Source organism: Neoarius graeffei, chromosome 14, assembly GCF_027579695.1.
Source record: "Neoarius graeffei isolate fNeoGra1 chromosome 14, fNeoGra1.pri, whole genome shotgun sequence".
NCBI classification, from domain to species: domain Eukaryota; kingdom Metazoa; phylum Chordata; class Actinopteri; order Siluriformes; family Ariidae; genus Neoarius; species Neoarius graeffei.
In genome coordinates, this window is record NC_083582.1 from 48,339,665 (window position 1) to 48,364,518 (window position 24,854).

The window sequence follows — 24,854 nt, forward strand, 5'->3', positions numbered from 1 at the left end:
AATTAATGTGATGCTCCAGAAACTCAATCTGCTCAAAGGAAGGTCGGTTTTATAGCTTCTCTAAAGAGCTAAACTGTTTTCAGCTGTGCTAACATGATTGTACAAGGGTTTTCTAATCATCCATTAGCCTTCTGAGGCAATGAGCAAACACATTGTACCATTAGAACAGTGGAGTGAGAGTTGCTGGAAATGGGCCTCTATACACCTATGGAGATATTGCACCAAAAACCAGACATTTGCAGCTAGAATAGTCATTTACCACATTAGCAATGTATAGAGTGCATTTCTGATTAGTTTAAAGTGATCTTCATTGAAAAGAACAGTGCTTTTCTTTCAAAAATAAGGACATTTCAAAGTGACCCCAAACTTTTGAACGGTCGTGTATACTCTTTTCACCCAGACACTTTTATAAAAGCCTTTTGGTATTATTTTTTAAATCAGCCATTGGTTAGCCATCTGTCATGCCAAGTACTGTCATGACATTTAGAGAGCTGAAATTTCTGATAATACAAAATGACTGTGTGATGAAGTGTATTTATTGTGTGTTGTTCCTTAACTGCTCTTCCATACATGGTTTGAACGGGCCAGCATGCTAGTGATCCTGCTGAACTGTGTGACTTTGGGCATGTTCCACCCGTGCGAGGACAGTGACTGTGACTCAGAACGCTGCAAGATCCTGGAGGTAAGTATTTCCACACACAAATGCTGGATATAGCACATCGACTGAGGTCCACTATAAGGGCTACAAGCAGTGTAAACATAATGGGTTGTACATTAGAACTAGAACAAAAGGAGTTCCTTTTTCTAACTGATTTTTCATTGGATACTGGATTAACATCCATGTTAATGCTGGATTTGGCAGGTTGAATTGATCACTTTTTGGTTTAAGCTAAATTCTTAAAGAATTACAGATCAAGCTCATAATTAAGTTCTTGATCTTTACTTGAGAGTCTATAGCTCTTATTACTATACTATAATTATATACTAGACGATGGACACTATCAGGACTGGTAGCTTATTCTTCGTGTCATTTGGAAATAAGACAAACATAAGATGGCCAGACATTTCGCAAAACCAGCCAATTACTTTCTGTCTCTGCGAGGAAGATACATGTATACAGAGTCTCCGAGGCCAATGTGATTCAGATTAACCTCTGCCCCAGATGCACAGGAATGCCTTTGGTGGAATAATGGAAACCAATGAGATATAATGATATAATAAAGCCAGCAAGTGTACAAGACTCCCATCTTCCCCCAACCACCCCTATTTCTTTGCCTGCACAATAGCACATCCTCATGTATTCCTCTGCTACTCCTCTCACTCTCTCTTTCTCTCACACAGTCCTTCCCTCTGCTGACAAAGCCTCTCTCATGTACACCTAATAGTCTAAATACAGAACTAATGCAGCTCTAAATACCAGCGGAATCCATCTGTTTACATGTAAAAGAGTTTTCCTTTTTCAGTATGGGTGAATGAATGCGAGCAGCTTTGATGGCGCACATAACACATTCCACTGAATATGTTTGTGAAATGTGTTTAAGCAGGAGATAGTTGCTGGATCAGAAACCGAAGAAGCACATAGCTTTAGCCAGTGATATTTCAGTCAAGGCCTGTGTTTTGAGAGAGAAAGCATCAGAGAATCACCAGAATATATTGATTCAGAAAAGAGACATGATCATCCATCAAAACAGCAATCATCCATCAACACTATCAAGGAAAGACTGACATATAGCTTTTAATATGTATTCAACTTTCTCTTTCTCGCTCATTTTTTTCTGCCTGAACACACAGCTGTTTGAGAGCATACAGTATGTGAATGTCTCCAAATAAGTCAGGCATACTGGGTCTGAGCAGGATATACTGTATGCCTGAAAGTTTGATCTTTCATGTCCTCTATGGGCAATGAAGCAAAAACTCTTGCTACTTGCTTTTTTCCAGGTGGAAGAAGCACATGGGTGTCTTTTGTGCTACTTTGTTCAGAGAGGTTCCAAGAGCGTTCAACATTTTATACATTCGTTGTATTATGCATCATAGAGAGGAAGATCGCAAGTGCATAAACTCAGTGTGTTTATTAGCAAATATCCTTGGAATTCAAGGCATGGGGTCAAAACACAGGCAGGCATCATTATCATAGGGTAAGCCATAATCATAAACAGATCACACAAACATCGATCAAAATACCAGGCAGACTATACAGGAATGAGAAACGAGAAGAGGCTCAGAAATGCACGATACAGTCGACGAGATGTTACACAGCGAATAATGAAACTGAAGGATAAGTATTTACTCTCATGCGATGTTAAGTTAACCTCCTCTTTACGCAGTAATGACGTAGTCTGCATACCAACTCAATACAAACATGGGATGAAAGACATTGTCAGTAGAAACAGATCAGCAGGGAAGTGGTGACCATATGTTTCTCCATTTTAGTGTGTTTGCATGAAATCAGGAAAATGTTTTTTTCCCCCCACAACAGTGTATCCATCCACACACTAATGCCTCATAAATGTGCATGTCACTGTAAATCTGTCTCTTTCCTGACTCCCTCTGGTTTTGCATAATTTTCTGATCAGATCTTCAGACATTAGATTGGCAACCTAAGTGAACAAATTCAAGTCAAATCAAGTTTGTATAGCGCTTTTAACAATAGACATTGTCCCAAAGCAGCTTTACAGAATCTGAATGACCCAAGACATGAGCCAATTTTATCCCTAATCTATCCCCAATGAGCAAGCCCGTGGCGACGGTGACAAGGAAAAACTTCCCCAGACGACACGAGGAAGAAACCTCGAGAGGAACCAGACCCAAAAAGGAACCCATCCTCACCTGGACAACAACAGACAACACGACTATAACATTAACAGTTTTAACATGAAGTCAGTTTCGTTGAGAGAAAACACAGGTTGTTGGGTATGCCCAATGTCACCCGAATAAGTAGGTACAGTATACGTTTTGCGCTGAGTACAAGCAGGGACTCCGACAAAACTAACTATGGCAGCATAACTAAAAGGGGAGAGCCAGAAGGTAACACAGGCATGAGGGAGCCCCGGGACATAAAGCAGCCAGCCACTACACCATGAGCAAGCGAGTGGGGGACTGACAGCATCCATACATCCCAGTTTACCAAAACACTCTATGTCTGAGGACCCTCCAGATCTACACCTTTACCTCATAAACACCATTAACACAAGGCTTGACTAAACAGATACAGTATGTTTTCAGCCTAGACTTAAACGCTGAGACTGTGTCTGATTCCCGAACACTACTTGGAAGGCTGCGGATTCAGTATTTCATGATCATTTTAGTCATTTCATAAGCAAAGATATCCAATACTCATGTCTCCTGTGTGAGAAACGTTCTGTGTGGTTATGCCACCTCTATCTGTAATGGCTGTAATTGGTGGTTCTTGTAATTCAATATCAGTCTTTTACATCACTGTGGATGCATTTTATCCCACTTTCTCCTCTAAGAACAGCTTTAATTCAGATGTTTTTGAATTCTGTTTCAGGTTCTGCCACCACATCATTTTTGGATTTAGGCCTTCACGTTTAGTAGTGCCAAAGGTTTGCAATAATAGAAGAACTCAGGAAGTGGAAGATACATTTTCATAGCAGTGTATGTGTGTGGTGGGGAAGTGGGTTTGGACGTGCGCGAAAAGTGGGGCATTAGTTGCACTAGAAAAAGGATCTCTTCCAGCAAAGCCAAAAGCTACAGTATATACCAATCGCCAGCTTGGACAATGAAGGGAACATCATGTGAACATTTATCTAGTTTATTATACATTATTTATTATACCAGAAGAGCACAGCATGAAACAGATGAGCTGTTTCAGTCATACATGCGCTTCTTCTCATCTTCAAACACATGGAAGAGAGATGGCAAACATTAGCAGGTTGAAATGAGCTAGGTGATGAGCAAGGAGAGACAAAAGAAGAAAAGATGAATTCTGAAAAAGGTGAATTGCTCGTGGGTGTTGCTAAGAGAAGCAAATAAAAAGCTGCATGGGTGAATACGAAACCATTAAACAGTGCTGGCAGGCTGTGTGGACAGTCTACGACTGCACTGTTGTGGGGTTTCCCCGTCAGCACTGTTTTTCTTTAGAGAGCTGCTGAACCATGGAGAGGCCACAGATACACACACACACACACACACACACACACACACACACACACACACACACACACACACACACACACACAGAGGCTGAGAGAACCTGGTTCCTTTTAGAAAATGTGCCTTTTTAGAAGCCGCTTGAGAGTTCCAGTTGTTGTTTTTTTCTCCACAGTGATCTGTGGTTATCTGTGAATATCTTCAGATGCATCTTCAAAAAAGCCTTTGCTATTCAGCATTTTATATTCACGTTTAAAATGACAATAAATAGCGCACCAGTCAAACTGATAGGATTGACAAAAATGAGTTATTTCAGCTAGATGAGCGCTTTGGGATATTACTTGATGAAAAGCAGTGACAGTTCATTGTGGTTCATGGCCAAGAGACCCCCCCCCCCCCCCCCCCAGGTTTTCAGTGGTTGGGTCAAATGATATACGATAGTTAAGCATACATTTACATTTATTTAACGTCATGCAGGCAGCCATTTGACCACGGTAGTACTCACAAGACCAACTAAATCATGCATATAAAAGGATGTGCTGCCAACTGTCACGATCTACATAATGCTGATATTCATTATGTACTACAAATAATGATGTAGAGCAGTAGTTCATTGTAAGTGAAATCAGGGACATGGTCAAGATCTCAGAGCTTGGCTCGAAATGATCAGAGCATGCATTCCTACTGCAGCTTAATTAGCATTCCCTGTGTGGTGAAAGTGCCTTAGCTGGAGGGTTTCCCTTGTTTAAGAGTCGCCACCACTTATGCTTCAGATGGCACTGAAAATCCAGGTGAATTTCCCGTGCAGTAACAATCACCAATTATGATACAGTTCACCCGTACTAGTTTGCTATCAAACTGCCGTGGCCTGAAGTTTAGAGAACAGTCTTGGGCCCAAAAGGGTTGCTGGTTTGATTCTCAGGACCGACAGGAAAAATGTGAGGGGAGTTGAGTGAATGAACAGCACTTTCCCTTCCCTCTCTATGGACCCTTTTCACGTGACGTCACGACAAACGCGGCCGCCATTTTGGACATGTACTACCAGTAGTTTACCACAGCCAGCATTGAGGAACGGCAGCAAAGAAAGTGTTTATTTTCAGCAAGACTTCCATCATGCCACTATGTTGTTGTGCACCTGGATGTAGTAACCATCAACAAACAAGGCAAGGGTTATCATTTTATCGGATCCCGGTAGATGCTGACCGACGGAGAAGATGGATAGCGGCATACCAGCGCTTGTGTAGTGACCACTTTGTTGGAGGTAAGACGAATAAAATTAGCCAGAAAAGGCATTACATTGCTGTTAACATTCCATTCTAGTTTACTGTAATTATGATCTGGCAGCTATTTACACCGGATCCAGTGTAAATAGCCGCCGGAGCCAACGTCTGAGGTTCCGGAGCGCGCTCGCTCACGGCCCGGCCGGACGTTGGCTCCGGCAGCTATTTACACTGGATCCGGTGTAAATAGCTGCCAGATCATAATTACAGTAAACTAGTAAATACAGTTTTCTGCATCTCGCTCCTTTTTCTTTTATGTTTGTCGCCTTCCTCGCATTCAAACCGATTTGAGCCGAAGTCCACTACATGTCCAAAATGGCGGTCGCGTTTACGAAGGTCACGTGACTGAAAAGGGTCCATAATAGCTGAAGTGCCCTTGAGCAAGGCACCTAACCCCCGACTGCTACCTGGGTGCTGTAGCATAGCTGCCCAGTGCTCTGGGTACGTGTGTGCACTCATTGCTCTCTTGAGTGTGCATGCGTGTGTTCACTGCTTCAGATGGGTTAAATGCAGAGGAGGAACTTCACTGTGCTTTAGTGTCCATGTGACAAGTAAAGGCTTTGTGTGTATATGTGACAAGGAAAAAAGGCTGAGACAAATCTGAGTAAAATTGTCCAGTTTAATGAATGGGGTGGATAATCTGTTGAATAATTTGTTGAATAGAAGAATAATTGGCACATAAAACACAAAATCTTTCCATGTGTTCTGCACATGTGGATTTGCACATTTTTGCTAACTAACAAATCTGTAATCAGAAAGAAAAAAAAATTGGATGGATGAAAATAAGTGAATGAACTTTGCCAAGTGTCAAGAGAACGCGCCAACTTCATCTTTCATCATTATGTGGTGCACAATACAAAGTTAGTGTGAGAATCCTCGAGTAAAGCCAAAATTAACCAAAGTCTACAATAAGAAAATTGTCCATGTCAGATTTACTCAGATGGCCTGGCAAGAACAGTTTTATAATACAAAGTTTCACACAAAAGAGGTTAAGTTAAGGGGAAAAGAAAAAAAAAAAGGTTAAATTGAAGGAAAAAGAATGGATGGAAATAATAATGAAATGTGAACCTGCACCTTTTTATGATGCTTGGCCATAATTCCTGTGCACACTGAACCTTATTTATCTTGTGGTGTCTCGTTCAGTATTATATCTAACGTCTATAGCTAGGCCTCAACGCAATTCAGTCAGCTCTCTTTAATAAAACCAAGCTAAAAAAAAAAAAACAGATTGCACATGTAGTCAAAATGTGCATATAAATAGTTACACGTTATCATGCCTTTTATTCATACCTGCTCATTAATAATGATCATACATTTAATAGATCCATATGAACAATTTGATCATTAGTGTTAATCACATGAGAGAGTTTGTTTCTTAAACCCTTTTGGAGTAGGAGCAAATGTTCCAGATGAGACTGTAAAGCTTAATGATGAAGCAAATCAGATCATGTGGATTTGCATTAATGCGCCAGCATGCAGAGCACATTCTTTGTTCCTTGAAAACTTGTGTTTATCGTTAATAAATAAATGCAGCACTTCATGTACAGAATGCTTTGAACTGACATTCAGAGCATCAAAAAAGGCCTGTTTGGGTTCTCAGACAGCTATGCTAACACACACGTGCACTCCCCCCCCCCGGGTGAAGAGTACAGACTTAAGCACACACAATGAAATTCCTCCTCTGCATTTAATCCATCTAAAGCAGTGAACACACACAACCCCGATTCAAAAAAAGTTGGGACAAAGTACAAATTGTAAATAAAAACGGAATGCAGTAATTTAGAAATCTCAAAAACTGATATTGTATTCACAGTAGAACATAGGCAACATATCAAATGTCGAAAGTGAGACATTTTGAAATTTCATGCCAAATATTGGCTCATTTGAAATTTCATGACAGCAACACATCTCAAAAAAGTTGGGACAGGGGCAATAAGAGGCTGGAAAAGTTAAAGGTACAAAAAAGGAACAGCTGGAGGACCAAATTGCAACTCATTAGGTCAATTGGCAATAGGTCATTAACATGACTGGGTATAAAAAGAGCATCTTGGAGTGGCAGCGGCTCTCAGAAGTAAAGATGGGAAGAGGACACCAATCTCCCTAATTCTGCGCCGACAAATAGTGGAGCAATATCAGAAAGGAGTTCGACAGTGTAAAATTGCAAAGAGTTTGAACATATCATCATCTACAGTGCATAATATCATCAAAAGATTCAGAGAATCTGGAAGAATCTCTGTGCGTAAGGGTCAAGGCCGGAAAACCATACTGAGTGCCCGTGATCTTCGGGCCCTTAGACGGCACTGCATCACATACAGGCATGCTTCTGTATTGGAAATCACAAAATGGGCTCAGGAATATTTCCAGAGAACATTATCTGTGAACACAATTCACTGTGCCATCTGCCGTTGCCAGCTAAAACTCTATAGTTCAAAGAAGAAGCCGTATCTAAACATGATCCAGAAGCGCAGACGTCTTCTCTGGCCCAAGGCTCATTTAAAATGGACTGTGGCAAAGTGGAAAACTGTTCTGTGGTCAGATGAATCAAAATTTGAAGTTCTTTGTGGAAATCAGGGACACCATGTCATTCGGACTAAAGAGGAGAAGGACGACCCAAGTTGTTATCAGCGCTCAGTTCAGAAGCCTGCATCTCTGATGGTATGGGGTTGCATTAGTGCGTATGGCATGGGCAGCTTACACATCTGGAAAGACACCATCAATGCTGAAAGGTATATCCAGGTTCTAGAGCAACATATGCTCCCATCCAGACGACGTCTCTTTCAGGGAAGACCTTGCATTTTCCAACACGACAATGCCAAACCAAATACTGCATCAATTACAGCATCATGGCTGTGTAGAAGAAGGGTCCGGGTACTGAACTGGCCAGCCTGCAGTCCAGATCTTTCACCCATAGAAAACATTTGGCGCATCATAAAACGGAAGATATGACAAAAAAGACCAAAGACAGTTGAGCAACTAGAATCCTACATTAGACAAGAATGGGTTAACATTCCTATCCCTAAACTTGAGCAACTTGTCTCCTCAGTCCCCAGACGTTTACAGACTGTTGTAAAGAGAAAAGGGGATGTCTCACAGTGGGAAACATGGCCTTGTCCCAACTTTTTTGAGGTGTTGTTGTCATGAAATTTAAAATCACCTAATTTTTCTCTTTAAATGATACATTTTCTCAGTTTAAACATTTGATATGTCATCTATGTTCTATTCTGAATAAAATATGGAATTTTGAAACTTCCACATCATTGCATTCCGTTTTTATTAGGATGCAGTGCTGCAGCACAGCAACCTATGGGCTCCCCTAGGGGAGCCCATAGGTTGCAGTGCAAAGCACTGCAACTATTGTTCTTCTACGTATTTCTTCTTCTTCTTCTTCTTCTTATTCCTACGCAAATTTTGATTTCGAATAACTCAATAACCGTACGTCGCACACAGACAAACAATATATCAAAACGTGCGGATCGATCGGACTCGCTATGCTATTACTTTTCTCTATAGATTACGATTTTTTCGCGACGTAGTCGCGAAAAAATCGTCCAAAAAAACCACATTCATTTCTATGGAATTAATTGAAAAAAAAGCACTTTTTCAACGTTTTTCAAACGTCCACTGCTCTGGCATGCTTTCACCTAGAGACCTGATTCAAACTCTAAAACGTAGGAAAACTTCTCCTCTGTGGATCTGGCATTCAACTTTTCTGCTAGGTTCTACACTTTCGGATCAGTCCCGGGTCAAACGCCATGTGGGTTCTGATAGAAAATCCGGCTTTTGAATGGGTGTCTATTGCGTTACACACCAGTGCGCCTCGTTAACTCAGAGTGTAGGCGGCTTCAAAAAAAGCTCAAAATTTCTCACTTAAACTGTGTTTTCATCCACAAATTTCACTCTACAGACATGATTTTCTCAAAAGTAGTAGGAAAACTTGTCCTGATTCACACAATGTGTCTACCTAAACGGTAGGATTTACGGTTTTTGAATGACAAGCCTCAAAGTGAGGAGAGCACAGGTGAGCGGCCTCATTGACTCCCAGTATAAACGTTGCTGAAAAGTCACTCGTTTTTAACTCCCTGTAGCGTCCTCATTTTTAAGAATACAGACAAAAAAATTACATCATTTTATTCAGGAGACCCTTCTAGCGCTCACTGTGAAAGAATTTTGTGAATAGCTGCTTCCGTTGTCGAGTTATTTGTCATTGTTCGAGGCCTGTCCCTTAGCAAAATTCATCAGACACCTGACAAACTCTTGTGTGTGTGTTTTAACCTGCTCAGGCCCTTTACCATGCCGACTGGCTTCAGTAAGCGAGCACAGAGGGGAGGGGCCGGCTGTCTCAAGCACACACATATATCATGGCATTGTAGCTTCATAGCAGGTCACACAACCGTACGTCGCACACAGACAAACAATATATCAAAACGTGCGGCTCGATCGGACTCGCTATGCTATTACTTTTCTCTATAGAATACGATTTTTTCGCGACGTAGTCGCGAAAAAATCGCCCCAAAAAACCCCATTCATTTCTATGGAATTAATTGAAAAAAAAGCACTTTTTCAATGTTTTTCAAACATCCACTGCTCTGGCATGCTTTCACCTAGAGACATGATTCAAACTCTAAAACATAGGAAAACTTCTCCTCTGTGGATCTGGCATTCAACTTTTCTGCTAGGTTTTACACTTTCGGATCAGGCCCGGTTCAAACGCCATGTGGTTTCTGGGAGAAAATCCGGCTTTTGAATGGGTGTCTATTGCGTTACACACCAGTGAGGGTCGTTTACCTTAGAGTGTAGGCGGCTTCAAAAAAAAGGTCAAACTTTCTCGCTTAAACTCCGTTTTCAGCCACAAATTTCACTCTACAGACATTATTTTCTCAAAAGTAGTAGGAAAACTTGTCCTGATTCACACAATGTGTCTACCTAAACGATAGGATTTACGGTTTTTGAATGACAAGCCTCAAAGTGAGGAGAGCACAGGTGAGCGGCCTCATTGACTCCCAGTATAAACGTTGCTGAAAAGTCACTCGTTTTTAACTCCCTGTAGCGTCCTCATTTTTAACAATACAAACAAAAAAATACATCATTTTATTCAGGAAACCCTTCTAGCGCTCACTGTGAAAGAATTTTGTGAATAGCTGCTTCCGTTGTCGAGTTATTTGTCATTGTTCGAGGCCTGGTCCTTCATAAAAAAAACAGTAGAAAACTCCAGCCCTTGTGTGTCAGCCTCACCTTAGCCGCCCACTTTATTAGGAACACTTCTGTTCGTACATACAAACTACAAACACTCTTCCTTTTCTCTACAGAATACCATTTTTTCGCGACGTAGTCGCGAAAAAATCGTCACAAAAAAACCCCATTCATTTCTATGGAATTAATTGAAAAAAAGCACTTTTTCAACGTTTTTCAAACGTCTGCTGCTCTGGCATGCTTTCACCTAGAGACGTGATTCAAACTCTAAAACGTAGGAAAACTTCTCCTCTGTGGATCTGTCATTCAACTTTTCTGCTAGGTTCTACACTTACATGCTCAAAATTTCAAACTTAAACTGTTTTCAGCCACAAATTTCACACTACAGACATAATTTTCTCAGAAGTAGTAGTCACACTTGTCCCAAAAAAAACCCATTAATTTCTATGGAATTAATTGGAAAAAAAAGCACTTTTTCAAACATCCGCTGCTCTGAGAAACTGAGAAGAGGGCAGCCGACAGGCCTCACCTTAGCCGCCCACTTTATTAGGAACACTTCTGTTCGTACATACAAACTACAAACACTCTTCTTAGAGTTTAGAGTTTATTTTATTTTTAAAAGGGACAGTGCACAAATTAAACATTATCCTTGTGGTAAGGACAGGAGCCGGTTTCACTAAGATAGACTATGACTATAACTTAGACAGAGGGTATAGTCGGACTTAGCATAGACGTCTAACAAAAACTGTTGCACAAAGCAGTTAAGACTCTGACTATCTTAAGTCCTACTATGCCGCAAAGGATTGTTGGTAATTTAAGACTCTTTTCAAAACAAAAAAAAATGGCGGACAGCAACCGGTCAGTGCTGTTCACGCACTCAGAGAATTTAGCCATTCTTGAAGAATTTAATTCCTACAAAGGGATTTTGTTGGGGAAATTCAATGAGGAGTGTACCAACAAAAAGAAACATGAGGTGTGGAAAAAAATCACCGATGCGGTGAACAGCGTTAACCCCGCTGCGGTACGAGACGTGTCAGCTGTGCAGAAGAGGTTTAAAAATATTGCCAGAGGCAAAAAAGTTAATATACAAGCGGAAAACGGGACCCCCAACAGGAGGAGGGAAAGCGAAGAAACAAAGTCACCACCGAAATGGTGATAGAGATCTACGGAGGCGAGTCGCCGTTATTATCTACATCACTCCTCCATCTGCGCGAGTCTCTTCAATTTAAGTTGCAGTCTTTCCTTTTGGAGCGACTGCAACTTAAATTGAAGAGACTCGCGCAGATGGAGGAGTGATGTAGTGGTGTGTGTGTGTGTGTGTGTGTGTGTGAGAGAGAGATAAGTGATGAGTGGTGATGTAATTATATGCATAAATGAATTGATATATTTATATTATTTATATATATTTATATTATTTATAAGTAATAAAATGAATAAGCTGGCATTACACTGTTTGTTCTTTATTGAATACTTTATAGTTAGATTATAATAGCCTAAATTTGTGTATTACATACTTGCACTTCACTGCCTTAACATTTCAGGCTTTCTTGTAGTTATTGACATTGATGGCACTTATGGCTTGACTTTTTTTTAATTCAATTTTATTCATTTAAGAAAGTATGTCCAGTAATAATAGTAACAATAGTAATAATAATAACAATAGTAATAATAACAAGAACACAATAACAAGAACACAATAACAACACTATAATAATAATAATAACAACAACAACAACACACACACACACTGATTCACACACTATTTCAGTTATTACCATGGTGATATAGCCCTTAGACCCATATTAGACTGGGGGGAGGGTGTCTTACTTTTTAAGCCTAAAATTAGACTTAAAAAATTAGTCTTAACTTTTGTGAAACTGTCTTACTTGCATTAGACTGGTCTATAAAGAAACTTAAGACCAATCTTAACCCATAGACCAGTCTAAACTACTTTAGTGAAACCGGCTGCAGATGTCTGTCCCAGGTTATAGCAGTACATGCTAATTTCCGCCTGTAGTCACTTTGGTTATTCTCTTGAATAGCTCTTATTCATGATGGCTGCTGTTTCGAGCACACACAATCATTGCGTTGAAACATCATTCCGGGTCACACATTCACGGCCAGCAAACATGCGTGACCGAATTGCTTCGCGCACTGCATCCTCTCACAATTTCCCCCGGGGAATTGTCCGGTCTAGTTTACAATTTGTACTTTGTCCCAACCTTTTTGGAATCGGGGTTGTACATACACACACAAATGAGCACACACACACACACACACACACACACACACACACACACACACACACACACACACACAGAGCAGTGGGCAGCTATGTTACAGCACCCGGGGAGCAGTTGTGGATTAAGTGCCTTGCTCAAGGGCACTTCAGCCCAACCTCAGGCCATGGCTGCCCCATGTTAACCTAACCTGCATGTCTTTGGACTGTGGGGGAAACCGGAGCACCCAGAGGAAACCCACACAGACACGGGGAGAACATGCAAACTCCACACAGAAAGGCCCCTGTCAGCTACTGGGCTCGAATCTAGAACCTTCTTCAGACAGTGCTAGCCACTATACCACCATGCCGCTACAGGATATGGCACTGGGAATTAGTGATTACTTGTGAAAGCAAGTATGTTGATCTGTCCATTTGTCCGTTGGTGCTCTAGCATCATCATTTCTTGACCAATCTTCACCAAAATGCACAGGACAACTCACTAGGATCACACAAAGACATCATTAGTTTTTGGTGGGTCAAGGTCAAAGGTCAAATCTTGTAAAAACACCTAATAACTTATGCTTCTTTGTGATTTTCGCAAGTATCGTGCTTTGCACAACTTTTCATTTATTTACTCAGTTATTTACATGTTGGTAAAATTGCACTTTGATCTGCAGAGGAACACTCTGTACCAGAAGGATCTGATGCTAACACTGGATGCACTTCTTCTTTTTCTAGGATTTCGATGACTTCATTTTTGCATTTTTTGCTGTGGAGATGGTGATTAAGATGGTAGCACTGGGCATCTTTGGCAAAAAGTGCTACCTTGGGGATACCTGGAATCGGCTAGACTTCTTCATTGTGCTGGCTGGGTGAGTTTTTCCTGACTACAACTTTCTAAAAGTGCTAATAATTATTTGAAGTCTCCTTTTTTTAATGTCTGATTGTGTAAATGGATGCATTTCGACTTAGTACTTCTTTACTTATTCTTTGACGTTAGTTTCATTCTTCTTCCGTTCTCACATAGAGAGCTTGTGTTCCTTCCTGCCAGTTTTTGCTGGGAAAGCACTAATTTGCATTAATCACATTCCTGGTTGAGCGATACACAGGTTTATATACTGAGGTGAAAATTACACAAGCATATGGAGCACGTGAAAGGGCATTCCCAGGAGAAATCAGCCAAAGGCTGTACACAAGAGAAACAAGCAGCAATGACAGGCTGCTGGCATGTTCTTCTAAACCGCACAGGAAATACAGGCTTCTGCCATGTTGCCTAAATCAGTTATCAATGTTGATTAATAGCATTCCAGATGGTTACTTACTATCAACACAGCTTTGGGGGACTAATGATGGATTGTATGATATTTTTTCTTAGATTTCATTCGTGGATCATCAGTAATAGTATTAATGAAAGATTTTTCACAGTTTCCTTGTGATACTTAAAGTGCCCCTGAATTCGCAGTTGGTGTTTGAAAGTTTTTTGTGCCTGTGCCTTTTTCCTGGTACACTATAGTATATCTAAAAAAAAAAAATTTGGGAGATATTATTCTATAACGTTATAGTTCATCACTTTTAGGAAAGCAATCAAAAATGTTTGGTGATTTAATACCTTGGCAACATTGTGATCATCCAGGTAATGCTTTTAGAACAGTAGAAGAAGAAACCTTTATTTGTCACATGCACACTTCAGTGAAATTCATCCTCTGCATTTAACGCATTTGAAGCAGTGAACACGCGTGCACACACACCCACCCAGAGCAGTGGGCAGCCACACTAGGGCGCCCGGGGAGCAGTCAGGGGTTAGGTACCTTGCTTGGGCACTTCAGCCCAAGGCCACCCCACATTAACCTAAATTGCATGTCTTTGGACTGTGGGGGAAAACAGAGCACCCGGAGGAAACCCACACAGACAACATGCAAACTCCACACAGAAAGGCCCTCACCAGCCGCTGGGTTCGAACCCAGAACCGTCTTGCTGTCAGGCGACCATGCTAACCACTACACCACCGTGCCACCCAATATATATACATGTCCCACCCATGGAGCCAGGCAGAGCTGGGTAGTAACGCGTTATGTTTACTTCTTTACATGACCTTAAGTAACTTTTTCCAATAAATTGAATTTACAGGAGTAGTTTGAATGCAGGCGGCACGGTGGTGTAGTGGTTAGCGCTGTCGCCTCACAGCAAGAAGGTCCTGGGTTCGAGCCCCATGGCCAGCGAGGGCCTTTCTGTGCGGAGTTTGCATGTTCTCCCCGTGTCCGCGTGGGTTTCCTCCGGGTGCTCCGGTTTCCCCCACAGTCCAAAGACATGCAGGTTAGGTTAACTGGTGACTCTAAATTGACCGTAGGTGTGAATGTGAATGGTTGTCTGTGTCTATGTGTCAGCCCTGTGATGACCTGGCGACTTGTCCAGGGTGTACCCGCCTTTCGCCCGTAGTCAGCTGGGATAGGCTCCAGCTTGCCTGCGACCCTGTAGAAGGATAAAGCGGCTAGAGATAATGAGATGAGATGAGTTTGAATGCATAATACTTTTCACTCTTACTCAAGTGCATTTATGACTTAAAAATATATTTACCACATACTTATAAGTATAAGACCACATACTTCTCGCTACTTTTTAAAAATATATACTGTATGTTGCATAATTTTTATTAACATGTGCACAGCTTCTACGATGTTGACATCAGTGTGGAAGTGTGTGGGAACGAATTCCCAAACCCACTGAGAAGGATCTAACTGCAGAGCTGCGGTTTTACAACAGCAGTTTCAAGCCAGTGGCATTGAACGCATGTGCAGTAGAACATCATGTGAACGCTAATGCTAATTCTTGTGATTGTGCCATGTAGACAAGTGAGTGCGTTTACATGCAAATAGAGAAAATCGAATTTCTGCCATTGCTCGACTGAAATCGAAGTTCTAAATGGCATGGAAACACCTTAGCTCGGCTGAAATTGAACCGAACTTGATACCTCGTAATCGAGCTACACGACCTAGATTATGCGATTGTAGCCGAGCTACTTAGTGCATGTAAACCCTATCGAGCTACGTAGTCGAGCTACTTACTTCAGCACTGCCCCTTCCGGAAGTGACGAGTGACGAGACCACAAGCGGGAAACACAACAGCCTCGGTCGGCATGACACTTCACCTTAGCCGCCACTTTATTAGGAACACTTCTGTTCCTACATACAAACTACAAACACTCTTCTTGTGAACACGGAACTGATAACTTTGTTTATACTCTTGAATAGCTCTTCTTCATGACGACAACCGGAAGTGTACCAACACGATGGGGCGTGTAGCGCCACCTGTGGCTCGGGTGCACAATGTACCTCACACAATAGCTCGATTTCCTTGTGTGCATGTAGGATTGGATTTCTCTGGCACCCCTGATGGGACCCTTAGCTCGATTACCGACAGTAGCTCGATTTGGATGTGCATGTAAATGTACTGAGTGACTGTGTGTGCTGGTTGTATGTGCCGTCACGCATATCACCATTCAGAAGGGATATCGTCACCCTAGCCTGACCCTAACCCAAAGCCTAAAATGACTGAAATGTTGATTAGCCTAACAGTCAGTAAGATAAACCAAAGAAAGTGTCAGCGCATGTGTTGAATGTCACTGGCCTGAAACTGCTGTTGTAGAACTGCAGGGATATAAAACTGTGGCTCTGCAGTCAAAAAAAAAAAATGGAACAGATGTATTACTATTAACGTAGTTTAGATTATGATGATGATGAGTCTCATCATCTGTAGCCGCTTTATCCTGTTCTACAGGGTCGCAGGCAAGCTGGAGCCTATCCCAGCTGACTACGGGCGAAAGGCGGGGTACACCCTGGACAAGTCGCCAGGTCATCACAGGGCTGACACATAGACACAGACAACCATTCACACTCCCATTCACACCTACGGTCAATTTAGAGTCACCAGTTAACCTAACCTGCATGTCTTTGGACTGTGGGGGAAACCGGAGCACCCGGAGGAAACCCACGCGGACACGGGGAGAACATGCAAACTCCGCACAGAAAGGCCCCCGCAGGCCATGGGGCTCGAACCCGGACCTTCTTGCTGTGAGGCGACAGCGCTAACCACTACACCACCATGCTGCCAGATTAGAAGATATGTTAAACTAATTTTAACTTATGTTATTTGGTAAATATATAATTTATTATTTTTGTTGGTGGTGTTGTTGTTTAATTAGGAATATGATTGAGTAATTTGATAAGCACGTTTTATGTCTTGTTTATTCGACAAAAACTTAATTTTTATTTTGGGCATAACAGATTCTGATAAATTTGAATGTAAAACATTACAAATGGAATAAATCATCATATGAAGGTACTTTACTCATTTTATGAGATTCTTTTTGCTCATACTCAAGTCATTATTTTGATGAGTACGTTTATTTCTACTTGACTCATCATCATCATTATTATAAAGGAACATTACTTTTGCTTGAGTACAGTTTTTGCTTACTCTTCCCATCTCTGGAGTCGGGTCTTGCTCTATAGTAGCAGTGTGTTAGCAACAGTAGAAGGCTAGCCCATATGGTCCAATCCCACAGAAGAGCTTCTGTAGCACAAACTACTGAAAAAGTGAATACTGACATCTTTCTGTTTTAGCCAACATTTACTTTTTCATCAGTTTGTGCTACAGTAGCTCTTCTGTGGGATTGGACCATATGGGCTAGCCTTCATGCCCTATGTGAATCAATGAGCCTTCAACACCCATGACCATGTCACCGGTTCACCGGTTGCCCTTCCTTGGACCACTTTTGGCAGGTACTAACCACTGCATACTGGGAACACCCCACAAGATGTGCCATTTTGGAGATGCTCAGACCCAGTCATCTAGCTATCACAATTTGGCCCTTGTCAAAGTCACTCAGATCCTTACGCTTGCCCATTTTCCCTGCTTCCAACACATCAACTTCAATAACTGACTGTTTTCTTCCACCCCTTGACCGGTGCCATTGTAATGAGATAATGTTATTCACTTCACTTGTCAGGGCGGCACGGTGGTGTAGTGGTTAGCACTGTCACTTCACAGCAAGAAGGTCCTGGGTTCGAGCCCAGTGGCCAGCGAGGGCCTTTCTGTGCGGAGTTTGCATGTTCTCCCTTTGTCTGTGTGGGTTTCCTCCGGGTGCTCCGGTTTCCCCCACAGTCCAAAGACATGCAGGTTAGGTTAACTGGTGACTCTAAATTGACTGTAGGTGTGAATGTGAGTGTGAATGGTTGTTTGTCTCTATGTGTCAGCCCTGTGATGACCTGGTGACTTGTCCAGGGTGTACCCCGCCTCTTGCCCGTAGTCAGCTGGGATAGGCTCCAGCTTGCCCGTGACCCTGTGGAGGATAAGCGGTTATGGATAATGGATGGATGGACGGACGGACTTCACCTGTCAGTGGTTTTAATGTTATGGCTGATTGGTGTATCTTTTCTACTCTATTTCCCTCTGTGCACAAGCTCACATCAATTCACTCCTGTTTAATAATTACAAACAATATAAATAATCTTCTGTCTGACAAAAATGGAAACCTGTCGGCAACAACACACCTGTGTTTTACTGCTACGCTTTCTGTAGCCTCATGTTGTGCTCTCATTGGCTGTAGCTCATCCCCGCATTTATTACCAGTTACAACACTTTTCACTCTACAGGATTTGGACTTCCCAACAGGTCCAGATATTTAGCCTGCTAGATACTTTTCAGGCATCTGCGATGCTGAAGTGAGTCACTCACTATCATCTTTCAACAGTTCACGTATAGCTATTGAGAAACAATTTGCCATCGCCAAGTGAATGCTGATTTGCTGACGATCTAGGGCTTTCCTCGGCAATCTCCAAAAACTGTGTCTCATCTCATCTCATTATCTCTAGCCGCTTTATCCTGTTCTACAGGGTCGCAGGCAAGCTGGAGCCTATCCCAGCTGACTACGGGCGAAAGGCGGGGTACACCCTGGACAAGTCACCAGGTCATCACAGGGCTGACACATAGACACAGACAACCATTCACACTCACATTCACACCTACGGTCAATTTAGAGTCACCAGTTAACCTAGCCTGCATGTCTTTGGACTGTGGGGGAAACCGGAGCACCCGGAGGAAACCCACGCGGACACGGGGAGAACATGCAAACTCCGCACAGAAAGGCCCTCGCCGGCCACGGGGCTCGAACCCGGACCTTCTTGCTGTGAGGCGACAGCGCTAACCACTGCACCACCATGCCACCCCCAAAAACTGTGTGTGAGTGGAAAATCAGGGCTAAAATCATGTAAAGACTCTCACTAAGACTCTTTGCTGTTCTTCATATTTAACTAGTTCACTAAGCTACTGTAAGGTTGGTTTATATTTGGTTGGGGGAGCGGTGTATCTTGAATGCCATTAGCTGTGATGTGAAGCAGTCAAGCACTTCAGCGAGATGCCACTCTGACATCCAGTTTCAGTCGGAAATCCATCAATATGCAGAATCACGGCTAAGAAATCTTTTCATGGAGACTTTAAATCTGGAGTATTATAAAAGTATATGAAGTAGTTGTGTACGGTGGTGTAGTGGTTAGCGCTGTCGCCTCACAGCAAGAAGGTCCTGGGTTCGAGCCCCGGGGCCGGCGAGGGCCTTTCTGTGTGGAGTTTGCATGTTCTCCCCGTGTCTGTGTGGGTTTCCTCCGGGTGCTCCGGTTTCCCCCACAGTCCAAAGACATGCAGGTTAGGTTAACTGGTGACTCTAAATTGACCGTGAGTGTGAATGGTTGTCTGTGTCTATGTGTCAGCCCTGTGATGACCTGGCGACTTGTCCAGGGTGTACCCCGCCTTTCGCCCGTGGTCAGCTGGGATGGGCTCCAGCTTGCCTGCGACCCTGTAGAACAGGATAAAGCGGCTAGAGATAATGAGATGAGATGAAGTAGTTGTGGTTCATTTGAAGTAAATCAAACATTTTCAATGCTGAATTTTTATCTTTGCTCAAGATACATTCTTTGGTAATAGAGAAAAAAAAGGATAATGATAACCAACAGTAACTAGAACGCAGACCAAAACTGACTACAAGTGTATAGACATCATTTTATACTGTAGTTCTGTTGAGAGAATGTACCATTTAGCCCAGTCCTGCTGTACCTTACTGATTTCACTCCTGATACTTTACTACATTGCTTATAGTGCAGTAATGGCTTGGCATCCTTGCTTAGTATCTAATGTCTGTGTGTGCTTTAATTGGAAAGACATTCACGTTAACATGAACTCGTCATCATTTTTTAAAGACCATTTGAGAATTCAGCACTAAGCAGCCAAGCTATCAGCCTCAGACAACCCCAGCTGCTTGGCAACGAGTGCAGAATCATTTCCCGTTCCAGCAAAACCCATCAGTCCTTTCACTCCTTCACAATGCATTTATGCACACGTAGGTGCTCAAGTTGATTTGACTGAGCTCAGAAACTCCTCGTCATACTCCATCAGTCATGAATCAACGCAAAACTATACTTGACAACAACTATGAATCCGTTATTATGACAATACATACGCTGACATTTTAATTAGTGCTGTTATAAACCATTTGTTATTATTTACAGTAGAAATGACTGTCATCATGGGGTAGGAGATATTGTTTATTCATAGTATCTTCTCCAGCTGCAACAGTTATAGCGGCGGCTACAGTTATCGACACCTTAACGATCTTTTGGCCGTTGCAAAAGTAGAAAAGACTTTCAGTACGTAAATTGTGCATGAATAATTACTCAAACTTCCACTGGAAAAAAAATGAGTTGATTCCCGATTACTTAGCGTATCAGATCACGTGACACCGTTCCGCAAGTATTGACACCTTTGTCCACAATTATCAACACCTTTGTCCACAATGATCGACATCCAGATGATTATTTATAAAAAAAAAATAATCAGTATGTGGTATTAAGTTAACAAAACATAGTTTTTATTTAAAATTTGTTTTACATAGACTTATATTTAGTATAAAATATATTTTATATAAATATATTGATGTTGGTGCTTACGTAAATGAGGAAGTAATTCTAATGTTTGTAAACAAATGAACTGATAATTTTTAGCCTGTGTCAGAAAATCTTTTTGTTCCACTTTCTACCCACTTTCTAAGTATTTTCGTAGATCACATTTTGTTAATCATTCATTGTTGTTTGTATTGATTTCTAGTTTTGTAGTTTACCAATAAACATCAACAGGCAATTGACCCTGTAACCACATGAAAATCCAGGTCAAAGGCCGCATGTCATTCCTCGAACCAAAATATAAAATGTCTACTGATATTGTAATATGCAGTAGATATTTACAACAAACTGAAAAAACCCCAAAAACAATTCTGAATGGAATAGAAAAATCTGAATATTTCAAATGTAATTTTTTTATATGCTAGGAATTTAAAGGAGAACTGTAGGCGAATTTTTTATTATCAAAATTCTATTTATCTCAATTTATTAAATATAGGAATGCATTTTTGATAGCTATTTTGTCCCTGCTATAGCAAGTTATGAGTGTTTGAAATATGCTATGTAATATATCAGTCCGGCGGCACGGTGGTGTAGTGGTTAGCGCTGTCGCCTCACAGCAAGAAGGTCCTGGGTTCGGGGCCGGCGAGGGCCTTTCTGTGCGGAGTTTGCATGTTCTCCCCGTGTCTGCGTGGGTTTCCTCCGGGTGCTCCGGTTTCCCCCACAGTCCAAAGACATGCAGGTTAGGTTAACTGGTGACTCTAAATTGACCGTAGGTGTGAATGTGAGTGTGAATGGTTGTCTGTGTCTATGTGTCAGCCCTGTGATGACCTGGCGACTTGTCCAGGGTGTACCCCGCCTTTCGCCCGTAGTCAGCTGGGATAGGCTCCAGCTTGCCTGCCACCCTGTAGAACAGGATAAAGCGGCTAGAGATAATGAGATGAGATGAGAATATATCAGTCCATATGTCAAAGCAATGGCTGTAAACAAGATTCGTTGAGACCTGTGTGAGACATCGTAGGACGGAAGTAAAACGTACAGCGTTTACATCTGCCAACATTGTCAAAAGATGTGCGCGCCTTCTTTTGAATACTGATGTAATCAAGCTGGAAGTTTTGTTTGTTTTGATAGCAATCAGGAAAGTTTGAAAAAAGTAGGCAGTAATCGTCATTTAAACTCGTTTTTGTGCAATATTTCGTTTGGAAAACAGTTTTCAAAATGGTGACGCTGACACTTCACATTTCGAAGTCTCACACAAGTCTCGTGAAGATCGCGCGGATAAGCGACGCCTGCCGTGGACCAAATGAACTAAATTCAACATGGCTAGAGACCGAATAGGCTGATAAATATAATATTTAATTGCAATTAGTTGCCAATACGAGTCACGATATAAGGTTACTAAAACCGAAAATGTAATTGAATAACACGTTCATTAAGAAATAAAGCAAGTTTAAAAATGACTTCAGTTCTCCTTTAATTCTGGTCTAATTCTATTTATTGCAATAGGATTCCCAATCCTATATAAACATTCCATTCTGTTATGAATCAGAAAAAAAAACATTATAAATCACAACACTTTTATTTTAAAGTACTTCATCTACTTCAATAATGTTACACAAAGCTCGATCCATAACAGTTGTAAATGTCACTTAATTCCACAGGGTGTCGATAATGGTGGACACCGGTGAAAGTGATCACTATTATCGACACCTCATGTGACTTCTCAAACGTGCCTTTAGATACAGAACGGTGACTGTCAAATGAAAGAGTAAGAAACAAAGTAGGTTTCGACAAGAAGATCATGAAATATCGGTGAATTTGAGAAGTAAAAACATGTCCATGATTTTTCCATCATGCTTACCTGCGATGATGACGTCCGGGATTTCCTCAAATTGCTGATCGTGCTAAAAAAATTCCATCTCAGGTAACGAGCTGTGTCATCAGACGACAAGATCAAAGGGTGGCAGGGGGGTGTCTTCCGGTTGATCAGTTAACCAATAATAATAACTGTTGTAACGGAAACTCACCTTTTGTAAAATTGTTTTTTATTGATAAATCTGAAAAGGTATCGATAATTATGGACAGTCGATAATTGTAGCCGCCGCTCTAGTGGAATATAAATGTGTATTTTTATCGTTTACTTAGCAAGAGCACTTTAATGGAAAACTGTTATTTTCATGCAGAACATGCCTGGGTATTAAATATTTTGGATTTAGTTTTATTCTTGGTCTTTTGTCAAAAATGTGCAATAATTTTAGGCATATTTTAGCCATTGTTTATTGTTAATAACTATAGCAATTGTTGAGGAAAAGGTCATTGCATATAAGTATCATATACATTTTTATTTAGTTTAATTTTTTTTTAAACACACTACACCTCCCATGAGCCTCAGTCCATGACCTCATAACATGGCCTCTGTTCACAGTCCCCTGATTACTAATGACACTCACATGTTTGCAATCACGCTACTCCCTTTAAATAACCCCAGACTGGCAAGCACATTTTGTGAAGTCTTGTGCCAGCGCTGTGCCTGTGACGAGTCTAAGCATTTATTACCTGCCTGTTTTGATTAAGGACTGTTTCATGTTTACTGATTCAGTCTTGTCTGGTTTATGCTTGTTTAACAATCATCTGACCTTTAACCTGTCACTCATTTTTGCTGAGCCCTTTGGATTGTGTTCCACGTGGGTTTTACAAAAAGCGCTCCATGTGTCTGTCTGTAAACAATGACAAAATATATATATTTATGATATTCCTAAAAAAATCATAAATATATACTGTATATTTTGCCATTGTTTACAGACAGATGCATGAAGCGGTTTTTGTAGAACCCACATACAGTGGTGCTTGAAAGTTTGTGAACCCTTTAGAATTTTCTATATTTCTGCATAAATATGACCTAAAACATCATCAGATTTTCACACAAGTCCTAAAAGTAGATAAAGAGAACCCAGTTAAACAAATGAGACAAAAATATTATACTTGGTCATTTATTTATTGAGGAAAATGATCCAATATTACATATATGTGAGTGGCAAAAGTATGTGAACCTCTAGGATTAGCAATTAATTTGAAGGTGAAATTAGAGTCAGGTGTTTTCAATCAATGGGATGACAATCAGGTGTGAGTGGGCACCCTGTTTTATTTAAAGAACAGGGATCTATCAAAGTCTGATCTTCACAACACATGTTTGTGGAAGTGTATCATGGCACGAAGAAAGGAGATTTATGAGGACCTCAGAAAAAGCATTGTTGATGCTCATCAGGCTGGAAAAGGTGAAAAAAACATCCCTAAAGAGTTTGGACTCCACCAATTCACAGTCAGACAGACTGTGTACAAATGGAGGAAATTCAATACCATTGTTACCCTCCCCAGGAGTGGTCGACCAAGAAAGATCACTCCAAGAGCAAGGCATCTAATAGTCGCTGAGTTCACAAAGGACCCCAGGGTAACTTCTAAGCAACTGAAGGCCTCTCTCACATTGGCTAATGTTAATGTTCATGAGTCCACCATCAGGAGAACACTGAACAACAATGGTGTGCATGGCAGAGTTGCAAGGAGAAAGCCATTGCTCTCCAAAAAGAATATTGCTGCTCATCTGCAGTTTGCGAAAGATCACGTGGACAATCCAGAAGGCTATTGGAAAAATGTTTTGTGGATGGATGAGACAAAAATAGAACATTTTGGTTTAAATGAGAAGCCTTATGTTTGGAGAAAGGAAAACACTGCATTCCAGCATAAGAACCTTATCCCATCTGTGAAACATGGTGGTGGTAGTATCACGGTTTGGACTTGATTTGCTGCATCTGGTCCAGGACGGCTTGCCATCATTGATGGAACAATAAATTCTGAATTATAACTGCGAATTCTCAAGGAAAATGTCAGGACACCTGTCCATGAACTGAATCTCAAAAGAAGGTGGGTCATGCAACAAGACAACGACCCTAAGCACACAAGTCATTCTACCAAAGAATGGTTAAAGAAGAATAAAGTTAATGTTTTGGAATGGCCAAGTCAAAGTCCTGACCTTAATCCAATGGAAATGTTGTGGAAGGACCTGACACGAGCAGTTCATGTGAGGAAACCCACCAACATCCCAGAGTTGAAGCT

The 24,854-nt window shown here is 41.3% G+C and overlaps 1 protein-coding gene across 1 annotated transcript in view; it reads left to right on the forward strand.

Annotated features, from left to right (window-relative positions):
• The first annotated feature begins 575 nt into the window (after positions 1-575).
• The window catches only part of cacna1g (calcium channel, voltage-dependent, T type, alpha 1G subunit), a 257,996-nt gene continuing 233,717 nt past the window's right edge, over positions 576-24,854 (forward strand). The window contains exons 1-2 of the mRNA XM_060939888.1: positions 576-682; positions 13,540-13,673. Coding sequence (XP_060795871.1) covers positions 590-682; positions 13,540-13,673 — 227 coding nt within the window. The 5' untranslated portion in view covers positions 576-589. The remainder of the gene's footprint in view (positions 683-13,539; positions 13,674-24,854) is intronic.